This window comes from Melanerpes formicivorus, unplaced genomic scaffold (assembly GCF_026170545.1).
Source record: "Melanerpes formicivorus ecotype bairdi unplaced genomic scaffold, bMelFor1.0.p_v2 SCAF_105, whole genome shotgun sequence".
Lineage (NCBI taxonomy): Eukaryota > Metazoa > Chordata > Aves > Piciformes > Picidae > Melanerpes > Melanerpes formicivorus.
Window position 1 is genome coordinate 785,804 of NW_027142457.1, and position 14,919 is coordinate 800,722.

A 14,919-nucleotide genomic window follows, 5' to 3' on the forward strand; every position below is an offset into this window, starting at 1 on the left:
ACCAGGAGTCCTGTACCTGTGGTTTAAATCTCTGTTCTTGAGGCCTGCCTCTGAGAGCACAAGCCACAGGAGAGTAAACTGCAACTATGCAAGGTTTATCAAGCATGATTTTCTAAGATCATCACTTCTAAAGCCTCTTGGTCTTGAGATGATTCAGACACTTGTGATTCCTTCTTTATATTATGCATTTCCTCCAGCAGCTCTTGTTCCCTTTTTCGTTTGAATGATTTAACAGAAGTCATTCTGGAGGTTGGGAGGGGGTTGGGTTGGTTTAATTTGGGGGTTGCTGAGGTTTGTAAATACCAAAGCCTGATGGAATCTACAGGAAACATGAAACCATCGTGCCAAAGCATAACTTCTTTCATCCAGGTAACTGCAGTACTTTGCATGCACCTACAGGCCATTCATTTTATGCAAACAACTGTTTGAGCATTACAAAATCAGAACAGCAAGACAGGCTGAATGCACTTGCCACAAGACCAGATAAATTAAAACCCAAAAAGCCAGCACACTCCCACACACTACAAGTGAGGAAGCTTCTCCCTTTCTTCTAAGGCAAGGCTGGCTTTTGAAGTCCAAGATATTTAACCTGCTTTAGAAGGTTGCCCTACTCCTAGGAAAATAGATTTACTTAGTCTTCTAACATCAGAATTCACAAGCATTAACATAAAGCACTTGAAGACACAAGGGGAGGTAGGAACAAATTATCCATCAGGTATCCCACCTGATTAAATACAAAGTGTTACCAAATGCTGTATGCCTAGAGAACCTACAGTGCCCTAAGATGCAAGTTACACTCTGACACAAGTTCACTCTTTTACTGCCCTTAGAAAGCAAAAAAATCAGACTTGCTCCAAGCAAGCTAACAGCCCCCAAAGACATTCTGACACCCTAAGGCAAATGGTGAAAGCAACCACACAGGACAACTGCAGAGGGCATCAACACCTCTAAAGTGTCAAGATCCAAAGGTAGGAAAGTCTGTACAGAACTAATGGACTCAGCTACATTAAGCCAGACCTACACATTGCCTTCACTATTCCAGACTTTCCTGCTTTCTTCTTTCTCAGACAGAAACCCTAGCTGGAATTCAATACAAAGTGTACAGTTTAGCATGAAAACAAAGAAATTCTTCTCCAGAGCTGTCATACCTAACTATTTTACTTTGGGGCTAACAGTATACACAGAAAACATCCCAAATCACCACTTGTGTGTTAGCAGTTTGTCATTTAGTTTACAGTTATAACCTTCAGACAGACTGAAGGAGTTGGGGCTGTTCAGTCTGGAGAAGAGAAGGCTCCAAGGTGACCTAATTGTGGCCTTCCAGTATCTGAAGGGGGCCTACAGGAAGGCTGGGGAAGGACTTCTCAGGATCTCAGGTAGTGATAGGACTAGGGGGAATGGAATGAAGCTGGAGGTGGGGAGATTCAGGCTGGATGTGAGGAGGAGATTCTTCACCATGAGAGTGGTGAAGCCCTGGAATGGGTTGTCCAGGGAGGTGGTCGAGGCCCCGTCCCTGGAGGTGTTTAAACCCAGGCTGGATGAGGCTCTGGCCAGCCTGTTGTAATGTGAGGTGTCCCTGCCCATGGCAGGGGGATTGGAACCAGATGATCCTTGTGGTCCCTTCTAACCCTGAATTATACTATGAATATACAATATGCCAGTTAATCTTTAGCTTGAACTGACTCCACAAGTCAAGCTACTACAGTCTGACCAACTGCTAGCAAGCCATTTGACTTTGCACTGAAGAACAGAGAGAGCAGAAAGGGACTTCAGAATGCCTTCCCATGTGAACCAGACTCCAATGCTGCTGTGAGTGATGCAATCTTTAAAGCATCTTATATGTGTAAGACTGTCACAGACAGCTTAATCTCACTAGCTTGTTGTTATAACCTGAAATCACTGGAGAAGCAGTGAAAAAGAATATCCCATGCTCACTTCGATTGAGAGCAAACAGCTGTAGTCCCACTTTATCCTGAGTAACTGCAACCTACTGCTCACTTGTCACTGAGACAGCTCAAGAAGAGCTGCCCAGGATTCTTCAGGACACATTTCCCCATCAGATAGGTAACAGCAGTACAATTTTATTCACACACAAAGCACTTTAGCAACACAGATAATACACCTGTATGCCAATGCTTACTGCAAACTTTTATTACATCTCAACTAGTCCAACAAGGATAAACCCAAGACCAATGTTTGAGTGATAAGGGGGGGAGGGGAAGAGTATATTTGCATGAATGTGTGATAAAACTCTTAATTAAACACTCAGTTCACAGAAGTAGAGTTCCCTTTCTTGTAATAAATCATTAGACAAGTTTTCCCCAACCATTTCCCTTTAATGCCAGCTTTTTCCAGCGGGACCAAGAGAGAATGTTCCTTGCTGTAACTAACCTAATGTTCCAGTATTACCCAAGAAGTCTGGCACTGAGAAAAGAAAGAAGCAAGAAAAGGAACAAATTATGAGCAGTTTTTACTTACTGAAGATATGACTGCCAGTTCACTTTGTTTGCACGAACTTCAGCAGCTTTGGCAGCAATGATGTTTGTTGGGACAGCAGCATCTACAGCACCTCGGATATCCATCTTAACCGGCGATTAAAACGTGCCTACAAATGCAAGCCACATTTGAGACCTCTTATTGAAGTTTAGGTGCAGTATTTTAAAGGAAAAAAGTATCTGTTTCAGGTGTCCCATTCCATAAAACATCTCTCAGTCCTTCCTGAAATCAAAGTGTTATGCAGTAGCTAAGCTGTGACCTCCCTGAAACAAACATAGGTAAGGTAAATCTACAACCTAAAGTGTAACCAATTACAAGTTTATTAGAATAAATAAACTATAAACCTTTATTAGAATAAACCAAACCAGGTTGGAAGAGACCTTCAAGATCATCGTGTCCAACCCATCAACCAATCCAACCCACCCAAACAGCTAACCCATGGCACCAAGTACCCCATCAAGCCTCCTCCTGAACACCTTCAATGATGGCGACTCCACCACCTCCCTACAAGCAAAGTTGTATCCCATGATTAAATAACTCCCAGTCTTGTATCTCCAAGCAATCAAACTATTGAATGAAACCCATTTTTTTTTGTTTGCAATGCCCAAGCAGGCCTACAGATAACAGAAGCCATCTTCCTTCCAAATCAAGACTGAGAAGGTTTAAAAATCCAACCTACACTTCCCCAGCTCCCGGTAAATTAGGGCTGATTTTGTTCAGGTATTTGTCTAAGAGTAAGTAGACATTTGAAACACATGAACTACAACTTCAGAAGAGAAATGCAAGTTACATAAACTGAATAAAATGCTACATGGACTAAAGTTAGGGCAAGGAAGAAGGGAGGGGTGGGAGGAAGGTTTTTTAAAGATTTAAAGTGTCTTTAAAGATTTAAAGTATCCTAATCTGATTTGGTTTGAATAAATCAGATGAACTTTTCCCCAAGTCTGGTCTATTTTGCCCATGAGGGTAATTGATGAGTAATCTTTCCCTGTTCTTAACTCATGAGACTTCTGTCAGATTCTTTTCTCCCCTGTCCAGCTGAAGAGGGGGAGTGAGAGAGCAGCTTTGGTGAGCACCAGCCATGCAGTCAAGATCGCTGCACTACAGCCAAGTAGATGCTGGGCTTGTTCAAACCCAGAGGATGCTTTTAAGTGTTTTCATAGGTGACAGGTTCTACTCTAAACTTTACTAGCAGACAGGATGAAACACTGTTACCTGTTTTGGTGGTTCAGAGACAGTTGCCTGAATTAATTCATTTAGGTTAACTGTTAGCTCCCTAAGGCAGTAGGAATGGGGGGTGCAATGGGAGGAGAGCAAGGATTTTTGAAGTTCATACATCTGAGCAGTTTGTGATGTGCTCTCTCAGGTCTGTTTTAACCAACAAACTTATGAATTTGTGTCTGTGAATATTTCCAAAAGATATGCTAGGTCCCCCTTCTCCTGGGAGAAAATTAAAATCATCACTACCCAGAAAGCAAACTGAAAAGTAAATGTGAACAGAAGCTCTTTGTTGGGACATACATTACCACAGTGACCTTCACCACTTCTCCTTCCTCCTTCCTTTATGCTTTAATCTCCACCTGACTTTGATGCCAAAACAAGAAGTATGTTTGCAGAGGCTTCAGACCCAGCTGGAGCAGGAATTCCTTACAGCTTAAACTGCATCAAGCCTCTCCAGACTGCCTGTTTATGGATTTATTATATGGGTTTTTTTTGCTCTCTTTACAGAAGCAAGAGCAAACTGGTACATTCTGACCCATCCCTAATAAACATACCTTGTATGTATGACTGAATGAAAAGATGATTCTAACAGCAAAAACAGAATAGAAGGAACTACCCTGAACGAATGAAGCAGCAAAACTGTGCTCCCCTTGAACCTACTTCTGAGAACAGACAGCCACAAACACAGCACCGTTTGCTATGTCCTTCAACAACCACTCATGGTTTCCCTGCAATTACATGACCCAGAGAGAGCCGTTTAAAGGCTCCTCGGGCCGCAGAGAAGGAAAGGGTAGGCCATACCGGGCTCAGAAGTAGGCAAGCGACACAAATTAACCGAAAAAGTCGAGAGGCGCCTGGAAGAAATGGGATGAGAACAAAACACTTAGCCCCTGTCCCGTCACTCCCCACAAAGGCTCAAAGACAAAACCGCCCCCTAAGAGGGCCCGAAACCTTGACAAAGCCACGGCACCACACAGAGCCCTTCGTGACGGCCCCGGGCCCGCCAGAGTCCCCGTGAGAGGCCGTGCGACAGCACACCCCCACACCGGGACCCCCACACCGGGACTCCCACACCCTCCCATCCCCGCGGCGAACAGGGCCGAAGACAGTCCTCACTCACCCCACAGGCACGCCGGGCAGGTGACAGCCGGGGAAAGGCGAACGAGAAGGCTGCGGCAGGCCCGGGGAAGCCCACGTACCCAAAGGGCCCCGCCGCCGCCGCAGCTCTCCACAGCGGCTCCGTAACGGCTGCTGTCATGTGACGCCTCTCACCTGACCGCGACGGCGGCCTCAGAGGGACAAATCACCCCCGGCGCGCTCCGCCCCGCCCCGTCGCCGGGTGCAGGCGGTCATTGGGGTGGGGCTGTCGGCGCCCCCCAGCCTGTGCAGGGCTGAGGTGTTGGGCGTCAGTCGTGGCGTGTGTGCGTGGCTGTGGGTCTGTAGTGGTATGTACGTGTTAGGACGTGTATTTATACACAGACACACACATATATATACATGTGTATGTGCATGCATTTTTATATGCATATGTTTTATATGCATATACTTAATCTACACAACGACATGTGTTTTCATAGGTGCACGGATTTGTTTGTAGACACACGTATATGCCTCATCCCTGGAACTGTTTCAGGTCAGATTATCTGTGGTTTAGAACACCCTGCTCTAGTTGAAGTTGTCCCTGCTCAGTGCCTGGAGATTGGAATCATCAACCAGAGAGGTGACTTGAATCTGATCTTGCTTTCATGGCTGAGTGACAGAATAAAGATTTTAGCCAGTTCCTCTTTTACAAGTGTTTGTAGCTTCCATCCTGCGGCATTCTGCATTTCCTGCTTCTGCTCTGCCTTTTCCTGGCTTGTCTCACTTTGCACTCATCTTTTGAGTCCAACATCACACATGGAAGAAGTATGTTCACCTTTTCCACAAACCACATTATCAATGATGAGACAAACAAAACCAGAGCACAAAGGGCTTAAATTAACATGAGTTGCAAGGATTTTTAAATGGAACTTGCAGAATTAGAGAATCATAGAATCATTTTGGTCGGAAAAGACCTTTATGGAGTCCAACCATTACCTAACTCTTTTATGTCTGGTGCTAAACCATGTACTTCAGCACCACATCTCTGTCCTTTAAACACCTCCAAGGATGGGGATTCAACCACCTCCCTGGGCAGTCTGTCCCAGTGTTTGAGAACCCTTCTGGTCAAGAAGTTTCTTTAATAATGAAGGCATCAAAAGCCTAGGCAGTGGTCCTACAAGCCTTCAGCTAAGCTGGAGACACAACAGGCTTTCCTTCCATGAACTTCCTCAATTGTCCACAATGATACTTCTACCCAACCCCCAAACTGTCCCAGCACTTACTACTGACAGCTGAGTAAGCAGAGAAAAACAAATTCATGGTTTCACTTTGGTGCCCAGTGTGATCTTTTATTTAGAGCATGCATTAGGTCCTCAGTGGTCTTTTTCATAGCAGAATTGTACCACCTGCAGGAGTCCCAGCACCATCCGTTCAGTCTGGGTAAAAGGACAGATTGCCATTTGCAGACAAAATTTGATACTACAGCAACATGTGATTTTTGTATAGAAAAGAGCTTTGAAAAGCTGTGATTTGGCGTGTTGACACTGTCATAATGGCAGCCTCTGCTTTTACTCTGGTTGAGAGGCTGCAGTAAAAACCATTTTCTGTCACCTTGGAGTGAGGTGTAATGGGTGAAAGTATGCATTTGCTGAATTAGCAGAAAGAGAAAGGCAAAGAGAGGAGAAATAATTGCAACAGTAATTACATTTGATTGTATTTTAATAGGAGTTGGAGGGGATTTTTAGGGCACTACCAAACTGTAAACATTAAACCTGTGCCAGGCAAGTTAACACAGTTTCTAGCAGAGGAATCAAATTAATGAGCACAATGTAGAGGGTAGAGAGGCTTTGCAGAGAGACCTCGACAGGCTGGACAGATGGGCAGAGTCCAACGGCCACAACAACCCCATGCAGTGCTGCAGGCTGGGGTCAGAGTGGCTGGAGAGCAGCCAGGCAGAGAGGGACCTGGGGGTGCTGGTTGATGGTAGGATGAACATGAGCCTGCAGTGTGCCCAGGTGGCCAGGAGGGCCAATGGCATCCTGGCCTGCATTAAGAACAGTGCGGCCAGCAGGAGCAGGGAGATCATTCTGCCCCTGTACACTGCACTGGTTAGGCCACACCTTGAGTACTGTGTCCAGTTCTGGGCCCCTTAGTTTAGGAAGGAGGTTGACTTGCTGGAACGAGTCCAGAGAAGGGCAACGAAGTTAGTGAGGGGCTTGGAACACAGCCCTGTGAGGAGAGACTGAGGGAGCTGGGGTTGCTTAGCCTGGAGAAGAGGAGACTCAGGGGTGACCTTATTGCTCTCTACAACTATCTGAAGGGAGGTTGTAGACAGGTGGATGATGGTCTCTTCTCCCAGGCAGCCAGCACCAGAACAAGAGGACACAGTCTCAGGCTGTGCCAGGGGAGGTTCAGGCTGGAGGTCAGGAGGAAGTTTTACACAGAGAGAGTGATTGCCCGTTGGAATGGGCTGCCCGGGGAGGTGGTGGAGTTGCCGTCACCGGAGGTGTTCAGGAGGAGACTTGACAGGGTGCTTGGTTACATGGGTTAGTTGATTAGGTGGTGTTGGGTGATGGGTTGGACACGATGATCTTGAAGGTCTCTTCCAACCTGGTTTGGTCTATTCTATTCTATTCTATTCTAATGTGCCATACTAGAAATGTGAACAGTATATTGTTCTCAAATGCACCTGGATAATAATGTCTTTAATCCACATATTCTTCTTAATCATGTAAGGGAATAAAGAAAACATTACAAGTCACTGCAGCTCAGTAAGGGACAGACTTGTCTTACACCTCTGTTCATGTGTGTGAACAGGGTTAGTACTTGGAGTATTTTCAAAGGGATTCAGTGAGATGCATCTGCAGGTGCTCTTTAAATAAATAAATAAATAAATAAAGGCTCTTCTGGGCTAAAAGGAACGTTCTATGCATTGACTCCTGGCTCTTGAACGGTCTGTGCATTGATTCCTGGCTCTTGAATGGCCTGCTCGCTGATTCGTGGCTCTTGAACCCTCTGTAGACAACAGAGGGTAGGATGACATGATCAGCTTTCACAGTGCAGAAGGGTCGTCAGCTGAGCGCAAAAGGAATCTGTCTGGAGTCTGTGTTGTTCAGCACACTCAGAAATGCCTGAGAAAGGAGGTGAAGGTAGTGAAAACTATGCCAGTGCTAGTGCTGCTCCCTTGGCAAGTGCGCAGTTAAGCTGTGAAACACCTTGCCAGAGGGGCGTGGGCATGCTGCGTTTTCCCATGTGCTCTTATCCCCTGTCTGTCAAACACTTGGGCACACTTGGCAATTTTCACTCAGTGTGAATCCCATGAGACACTGTGTTAAGGAATTTCACTGCAAGGGCAGGCTTGGAGAAAGAAAAACATTATCTAGTGATTGCAGCAACCTGTCTCATGTGCCTGCCGTCACTTGGGCAGCAAGAAGCTATCCTCAGCAGCCAGTACAAGCCCACCTTGTGTCATCAGCTCTGGAGAGCACCTCATGGGGCTTTATACGTGCTGGTTGAGTCTCTGAACTGGAGCTTGCTAAAGGTTATCACTGTAAAAGTGCTACGCTCTTAGTTTTGGCAAGCATCTCTCCTTTAGGATTCGGGTGCTGCAAAACAGTTCTCATTTAGCTAATTTTGGTCATGTCAGTGCTTGTCCATTAACTTCCAACAGCAGAGCTTCACTTGAGGCTTCTATATTTAGATGACTTTATTGATATGTGAAAGAGGGAGGAAAATGGAAAGCATGTCAGCATGCAGGAACAAAAGTCATCAATTGCCTAGATCACAAAGAATAAAAACGTTCACCCATTTAATACAGGGGGAAAAATGAATGCAGATGAGTCATCCTCACAGGAAGACTACAGACAGCTGAATGTTGAGAGCGTTTTTCTCCTCTCTTCCTTGTAATGAGAACAATGTATCATTGTCTCTCACATACTCTGCAAATTACAGAACTTTGCACACTTGCCATTTCACCTTTCAGCATTCTGCACGTCACCCAGCTGTCTCCTGTGTGGCTGTACCAGTTTTTAACTTGTACAGGAGAAATGGCTTGGAAAGCTTATCCAAGCAAAACATACTTTAGAAGGTCAGGGAAAGCAAGCACACTTCTCTTACTTCATCTGGAGGATTAACTTGATTCATAGAACAGTTTAGGTTGCAAGGATCCTTGAAGATCCAGCACCAGAACAAGAGGACACAGTCTCAAGCTGTGCCAGGGGAGGTTTTGGCTAGATGTTAGGAAGAAGTTCTTCATAGGAAGAGAGATTGGCCATTGGAATGTGCTGCCCAGGGAGGTGGTGGAGTCACCATCACTGGAGGTGTTTAAGAGGAGACTGGATGAGGCACTTGGTGCCATGGTTTAGTTGATTAGATGGTGTTGGGTGCTAGGTTGGACTCGATGATCTTGAAGGTCTTTTCCAACCTGGTTAATTCTATTCTATTCTATTCTATTCTATTCTATTCCATTCCATTCCATTCCATTCCATTCCAGGCTTAAAACCCATCTCTCCAGGGTCATGCAGGAAGGAGCAGCATACACATTGCATCCTCAACAGCAATGTTTTGGAAAGGAAAATAAACTAACATGTTATTGTAATAAGTGATTTTTTTTTTCCCCCCTGGAAGTGAAGTACCATGCAGAAACTGGAACAGAAAGGCCAGCACAAACCTATTTATAGCCTTGAGAAATAAATGCAACTGAGGTTAAAATAATAGAGTACATTAGGGAGGAGAGACAAGTGTCCCTGTTTCATGAATATGCATTTCTGTCTTGAAAGCTGGAGGATCTCAGGGTCTCTCTTTGCAGCCTGCAGATTCTCTCCTCCTCTCACCATCAGTCTCTGCTGCTTTGTACCAACAACTTGCCTGGACAAGAGGGTCCACACCTAAGAGTACAGAAGGGACACTCCTCTCTGGGAAATCACTGCAGTACCAGGATTATCACACTGGGTTATCTGGGTTATCACACATAAAAAAAACATTTAAAACCTCAATAGATCTCCTAACTTCATCCTTTCTTACAAGAAAAGGCTAGATCAGAGCATTAGCTTCTTGGAGGAAAAGGAAATGCTGAGCTACACAAACAGAAGGCAGCCCTCTCTGTAACACTAAGAGAAATAATCTATTAATAATCTACCTGGAGTCTTAGTCTTTATATTTAGTCTGCCTCTATCCACAGACGTGGCTGCTGCTCGTGTAGTGTTTCCACTGGGGCTGGAAGGATTACCAGTAGACCATCTGTTCAGTGGGTGAGAAAACCCATGATTGACAAGTGCCACTGACCTGAGACTGACATCTCCATTTGGTGCTGCCTGCCTGCAGACTACAGCTATGTGCTGAGTTGCTTCTTCAACTCATAAATGAAATACATTCTCTCTGAGGTGATAAGAAAATGTGCTTCCTGATTGCTCCAGCCTGTTTGTCTGACATGGATTCAAACACTCTCTGCCTGCCTGCCTTCCTCCTTTTCAACTTACTAAAACCCATGGAGTCGCAAATCTAATCTCCAAGCTGGCATGGTGCTGAGGGGATGAGGCACTGCAGATATCTGAGGGCAGATAATCCTGTTTGTCCCCACAGCTGTGGAGGCTGCAGGGAGAAGGGGCAAGCTGCAGGAGGCCCTGGCATTTGCCCATCAGGGGAAGGACGAGCCGTCTCTATGTTGCTGTCATTCAGCCCAATGTCTGGGATTTGGTTCTGTTTCATCGTTAAATAAAAGCGGTGCTTTGCCAGGAAGGGTCATCGGGAAATTGGATTTGGGAGCAGCCTTTTCATTGCTCAATGTGGAGGCAAGTTATGCTCTACTTCAGGACTCACAGCTACCGCCCAGATAACTGTCAAGCAAAGGAGACCCTCCAAAATGAAGACGAAGAGGCTGTTAAAGCAGCACAGTGGATTCTCAAGGTAAGGCAAACTCCAGGATTGTTCACATGCCCTGAAGGAGGGGGGAAATGGTGCATCTGAAAAGAGGCAGGAGGAAAGTGTTCCTGTGATGTACAACAGCCACAGACTGTTTGTCCCCAAGACATCGATAGTCAGGTTGTTTCTCTTTATTCCTGAGCCGTTTGCACTGCCCTTTGTTCCTCAGCATGCTGCAACCCCAGTGACAAAGGGGGTGGTGCTCCACCTTCCTCTTAAGTGTCTGCTTTCAAACAACACATTAAACACATCCATCTCACTCATAAAAATGATTCATACTTCGTGGAGCTAATCTGTGGTTAAAAGGGTGAGGGGAAAACATGTCACTTCGTGGTGTTTAGGCACTGAGTGGGTCTGCACTTCTTACTGATACTACCTCAGATTATTTGTATTGGTGGTCAACCAAAGACATCCCAAAGAAATCAAACACAGCATAATACTACAATCCATTAGGGGTGCTACTGTAAATCCTCTTCACTGAGCCTGTGCAGCTGAACCATTTGCCTTAATTAAAAAAACAACAGTCATGCATCCTCTACATTTTCTCCAAAGCCTGAAAGCTGTCTGCAGGGTGAACCAGTGTTGTTTCTGATGAGCAGCACACTTCTGTGTAGCTCAACAGAGCAAGGGAGATGGATGCAAGAACCAGTGCCTCATTAAAACCTCGGTGAAGAAGCGGTGCACCCTTGTGCGTGGTAGGGAAAAGTAAGTGGCAGCAAAGTCACATGCTCTTGGAACCACATTTCAGGGGTTTTCAGACTAACTTAGCACCAGAGTGGAGAGAGACTAAGGCAACCAGTCAAGGTTGTTGGCAGGGTTAGTGAAAGACAAGATGGGGGAAGAAGCCACGTTGCACTTCTGCCAGAGGGACATTCAAGTTAAAGTAAGAATTGGTTTCTTCACCCCATCTCCTTAGCCCATGCACATCCATTTCCAGGAGTCCATTTCATTTGAATTACAGGAATACACTCACCAGAAATCCTAAGTGGCTTTCACTGCTTTTGCTCAGAGGAAATGGGCAGCTTTGACACTACCAGGAAGCTGTTTCTGGTCATGCACCAAGTACACTCCTTTCAGACTTTTATGTCATTCTGTCTCATTATCTGTCCATTTAGCACATGAGCCTGGGGACTTCTTGGCCCTCTTGAAGGCAGAGAGGATTTTATCACTGGCAATTTAACCCTTGGTAGTTACAGCTGCTGAAACCCACACTCTGAGCCCTTCACAACCCATCTCCCCAGTCATTTCTTGTATAGCCAGCCCTTAATTCATCCCAGGTGAATAGTTCCTTTCAGCTAGCTGATCACTTTTATGGTGCTTGCCTGAAACTGTAGTTGGTTGCTGAGCCTGTGAGAACATGGTATGCAGGACTGAGTCAGGAACCTCACAGAGGACAACTTTTTATTTCTCTTCTCTCTACAGAAGGACCTAAATGACACTGCAAAGTTCAGGGCCACTCACTGTCCACGGTTCCTTAAACACCAGGGTTGCCAGCTTCCCTTCTGCTGGCTGTCCTACTTACTTTGTTCTGTGCTGATGCTTTTCATTGCTTCAGCTGCAGCCAGTGTGGCTCCCTCTGGTAGCAGGGACAGCTCAGGAGCTGGTCTGTAGCCACTTCATGAGCTCAGCTGAGGTGAAATTGCTGTCATGTGGAAGCTCTTGTGTAAGGCTGTGTGCTCTGGGGGAACATGTCTCCAGTACTTCATAAACCATACCAGCAAATGCTCCTTTCCCATATGCAATGTAAGCAATGTTGCTAGGTTAATGAGTCCTCAAGGACTGCCTTACAAAATTTACCTATCTAAAAATGTGTCCAGTCCTAAGGCTGGACAACTAAACTAAAATGCAAGCTTTGCCTCATGTAGGAAGTTTCTTTTTCACTGAGCCAGGATTTCCTGGTTAGGAAAGCAACTTGAAGTTTGTATGGTTCAAGACTGCTCTGTCACTTACACCCCCACACCAGACAAGATCACATTAAAACCTCTCTCTTTTTTTCACTGGTGGCATTGAAGCCTGTTGAAATTCCAGATTCTTTCTGGTAAAAAGTTTCCATGTGTGACTCTGGTTGCTATAGACAAACTGTGTGCTTAGACCCTTAATTTGTGTGTCTGACAGTCTTTGAGGCTGAGGCCCCTATGCTCATTAATTCCCACGTTCCCTTCCACTTTAGCTAAGGTTTTAGAGTAGAGTAGAGTAGGAGTAGGAGTAGGAGTAGAATAGAATAGAACAGAATAGAATAGAATAGAATAGAATAGAATAAAATAGAATAGAATAGAATAGAATAGAATAGAATAGAATAGAATAGAATAGAATAGAATAGAATAGAATAGAATAGAATAGACCAGACCAGACCAGACCAGGTTGGAAGAGACCTTTGAGATCATCAAGTCCAACCCATCATCCAACACTATCTAATCAACTAAACCATGGCACCAAGCACCCCATCCAGTCTCTTCCTAAACACCTCCAGTGATGGTGACTCCACCACCTCCCCGGGCAGCACATTCCAATGGCCAATCACTCTTTCTATTAAGAACTTCCTAACACCCAGCCTAAACACCCCCTGGCACAGCTTGAGACTGTGTCCTCTTGTTTTGGTGCTGGTTGCCTGGGAGAAGAGACCAACCCCCTCCTGGCTACAACCTCCCTTCAGGTAGTTGTAGAGGGCAATAAGGTCTCCCCTGAGCCTCCTCTTCTCCAGGCCAAACAACCCCAGCTCCCTCAGCCTCTCCTCGTAGGGCTATGCCCAAGACTTCTCCCCAGCCTCATTGCCCTTCTCTGGACATGTTCAAGAGTCTCAATGTCCTTCTTAAATTGAGGGCCCCAGAACTGGACACAGTAGTCAAGGTGTGGCCCTAACCAGTGCTGAGTGCAGGGTCCAAACCCAACTCTTTGAGCAGAATGCTTGAATTAGGTTTGTTTATTCCTGAACATGCTTTCAAAGAGAAACTGAATTACAAGGGAAATGCTTCTGAAAAGTGGGAGGCAGAGTATAAAGGCCTTTGAAATTCTCCTCATGACATTTCTATTAACTCTGAGTTGTTTATTTCCGATCTCCATTTGCATTGCTTCCCTCTGACATGTTTGCCTCTCAATTTATAAACATGTTGAAAAGCCAAAAAAGTGCATGAACTGCTTTTCACTTGTCTCGACACAACGATCCAAGGGCTTCCAGCTCGGTGTCCCTGGGGCAGCAGCCCTGTTCTTGCTGTTCCTTGGCAAGCAGAATCCAGCTCCTCTTGAGATCTGCATTACCTGCCAGGGCTTTCTTTGCTTTCTTCCCCAAGACTTGAAGAGAGGATAGCATAGCAATAAGTCAGAAGCTGTGTGCCAAGTAAAGGCAGAGAGCAAGTATTAAACCTCCTTGAACATCAACCTGTGATACCCCAGTGCAAGAGCATTGCCTGTCTGCGTGCCAAGTCCTACCCACTGTGTGGGAGACCAGGCAGAAACCAACATGGCCCCAGGCACACTGCCTGGAGAAGCAACCTGGGGGATGTAGAATCATAGAATCATAGAATCAATAAGGTTGGGAAAGACCTCAAAGATCATCAAGTCCAACCTGTCACCCAACACCTCATGACTAGACCATGGCACCAAGTGCCACATCCAATCCCCTCTTGAACACCTCCAGGGACGGTGACTCCACCACTTCCCTGGGCAGCCCATTCCAATGGCCAACAACTCTCTCAGTGAAAAAATTCCTCCTCACCTCGAGCCTAAAATTCCCCTGGCACAGCTTGACATATGGCATCCTCTTCCCTTCACCCAACTAATCCCAGCTCTGCAGAAATCCTTTGGGTTTGGAGGGGTCCAACATTATTCCATGAACTCCATGTAGTATGGAAGTCACTCGTGACCACTCAGAGCTCATCTAAATTATTCAGCAACTGCTGTGAGTTGTGGTTTGGTTGAGAAAATAGGGATCCATTCACAAACAACTCCAGAAAGGTCCAAAAATCCTATTGGCAAGGGACAACATGCCAGTGACATGACTACACTGCTCTGCCAAGTGCTCTGGTGGCTTGAGGAGCTGTCAGTCAGTAGTTACTGTCAAAGGTCCCTCTGAAGCCTAGTGTTTTCTTTGCCTTTTACAAGAGTGAGGAAAGTCCTGATATGAGTAAGTACACTCACCTTCTTCACTCAGTGTAATCCCTCCCAAGAACATTTTCATGTCAGGAGTGTTTATTTGGTGAAGTCTGT

The 14,919-nt window shown here is 45.6% G+C and overlaps 2 protein-coding genes across 4 annotated transcripts in view; one reads left to right on the top strand and one right to left on the bottom strand.

Moving 5' to 3' along the window:
• The window catches only part of ATP6V1H (ATPase H+ transporting V1 subunit H), a 32,972-nt gene extending 28,010 nt beyond the window's left edge, over positions 1-4,962 (bottom strand). For both annotated transcript variants that reach the window (XM_068166695.1, XM_068166694.1), the window contains exons 1-2: positions 4,838-4,962; positions 2,479-2,605 (exon numbers count right to left, since the gene is read on the bottom strand). In XM_068166695.1, coding sequence (XP_068022796.1) covers positions 2,479-2,582 — 104 coding nt within the window. In that variant the 5' untranslated portion in view covers positions 2,583-2,605; positions 4,838-4,962. The remainder of the gene's footprint in view (positions 1-2,478; positions 2,606-4,837) is intronic.
• A 5,171-nt stretch (positions 4,963-10,133) lies between these two features.
• RGS20 (regulator of G protein signaling 20) overlaps positions 10,134-14,919 on the top strand; it is a 33,142-nt gene continuing 28,356 nt past the window's right edge. The window contains exon 1 of one of the 2 annotated variants that reach the window (XM_068166707.1): positions 10,134-10,701. In XM_068166707.1, the coding sequence (XP_068022808.1) occupies positions 10,579-10,701 (123 nt within the window). In that variant the 5' untranslated portion in view covers positions 10,134-10,578. The remainder of the gene's footprint in view (positions 10,702-14,919) is intronic. The other variant, XM_068166708.1, reaches the window with a different exon arrangement.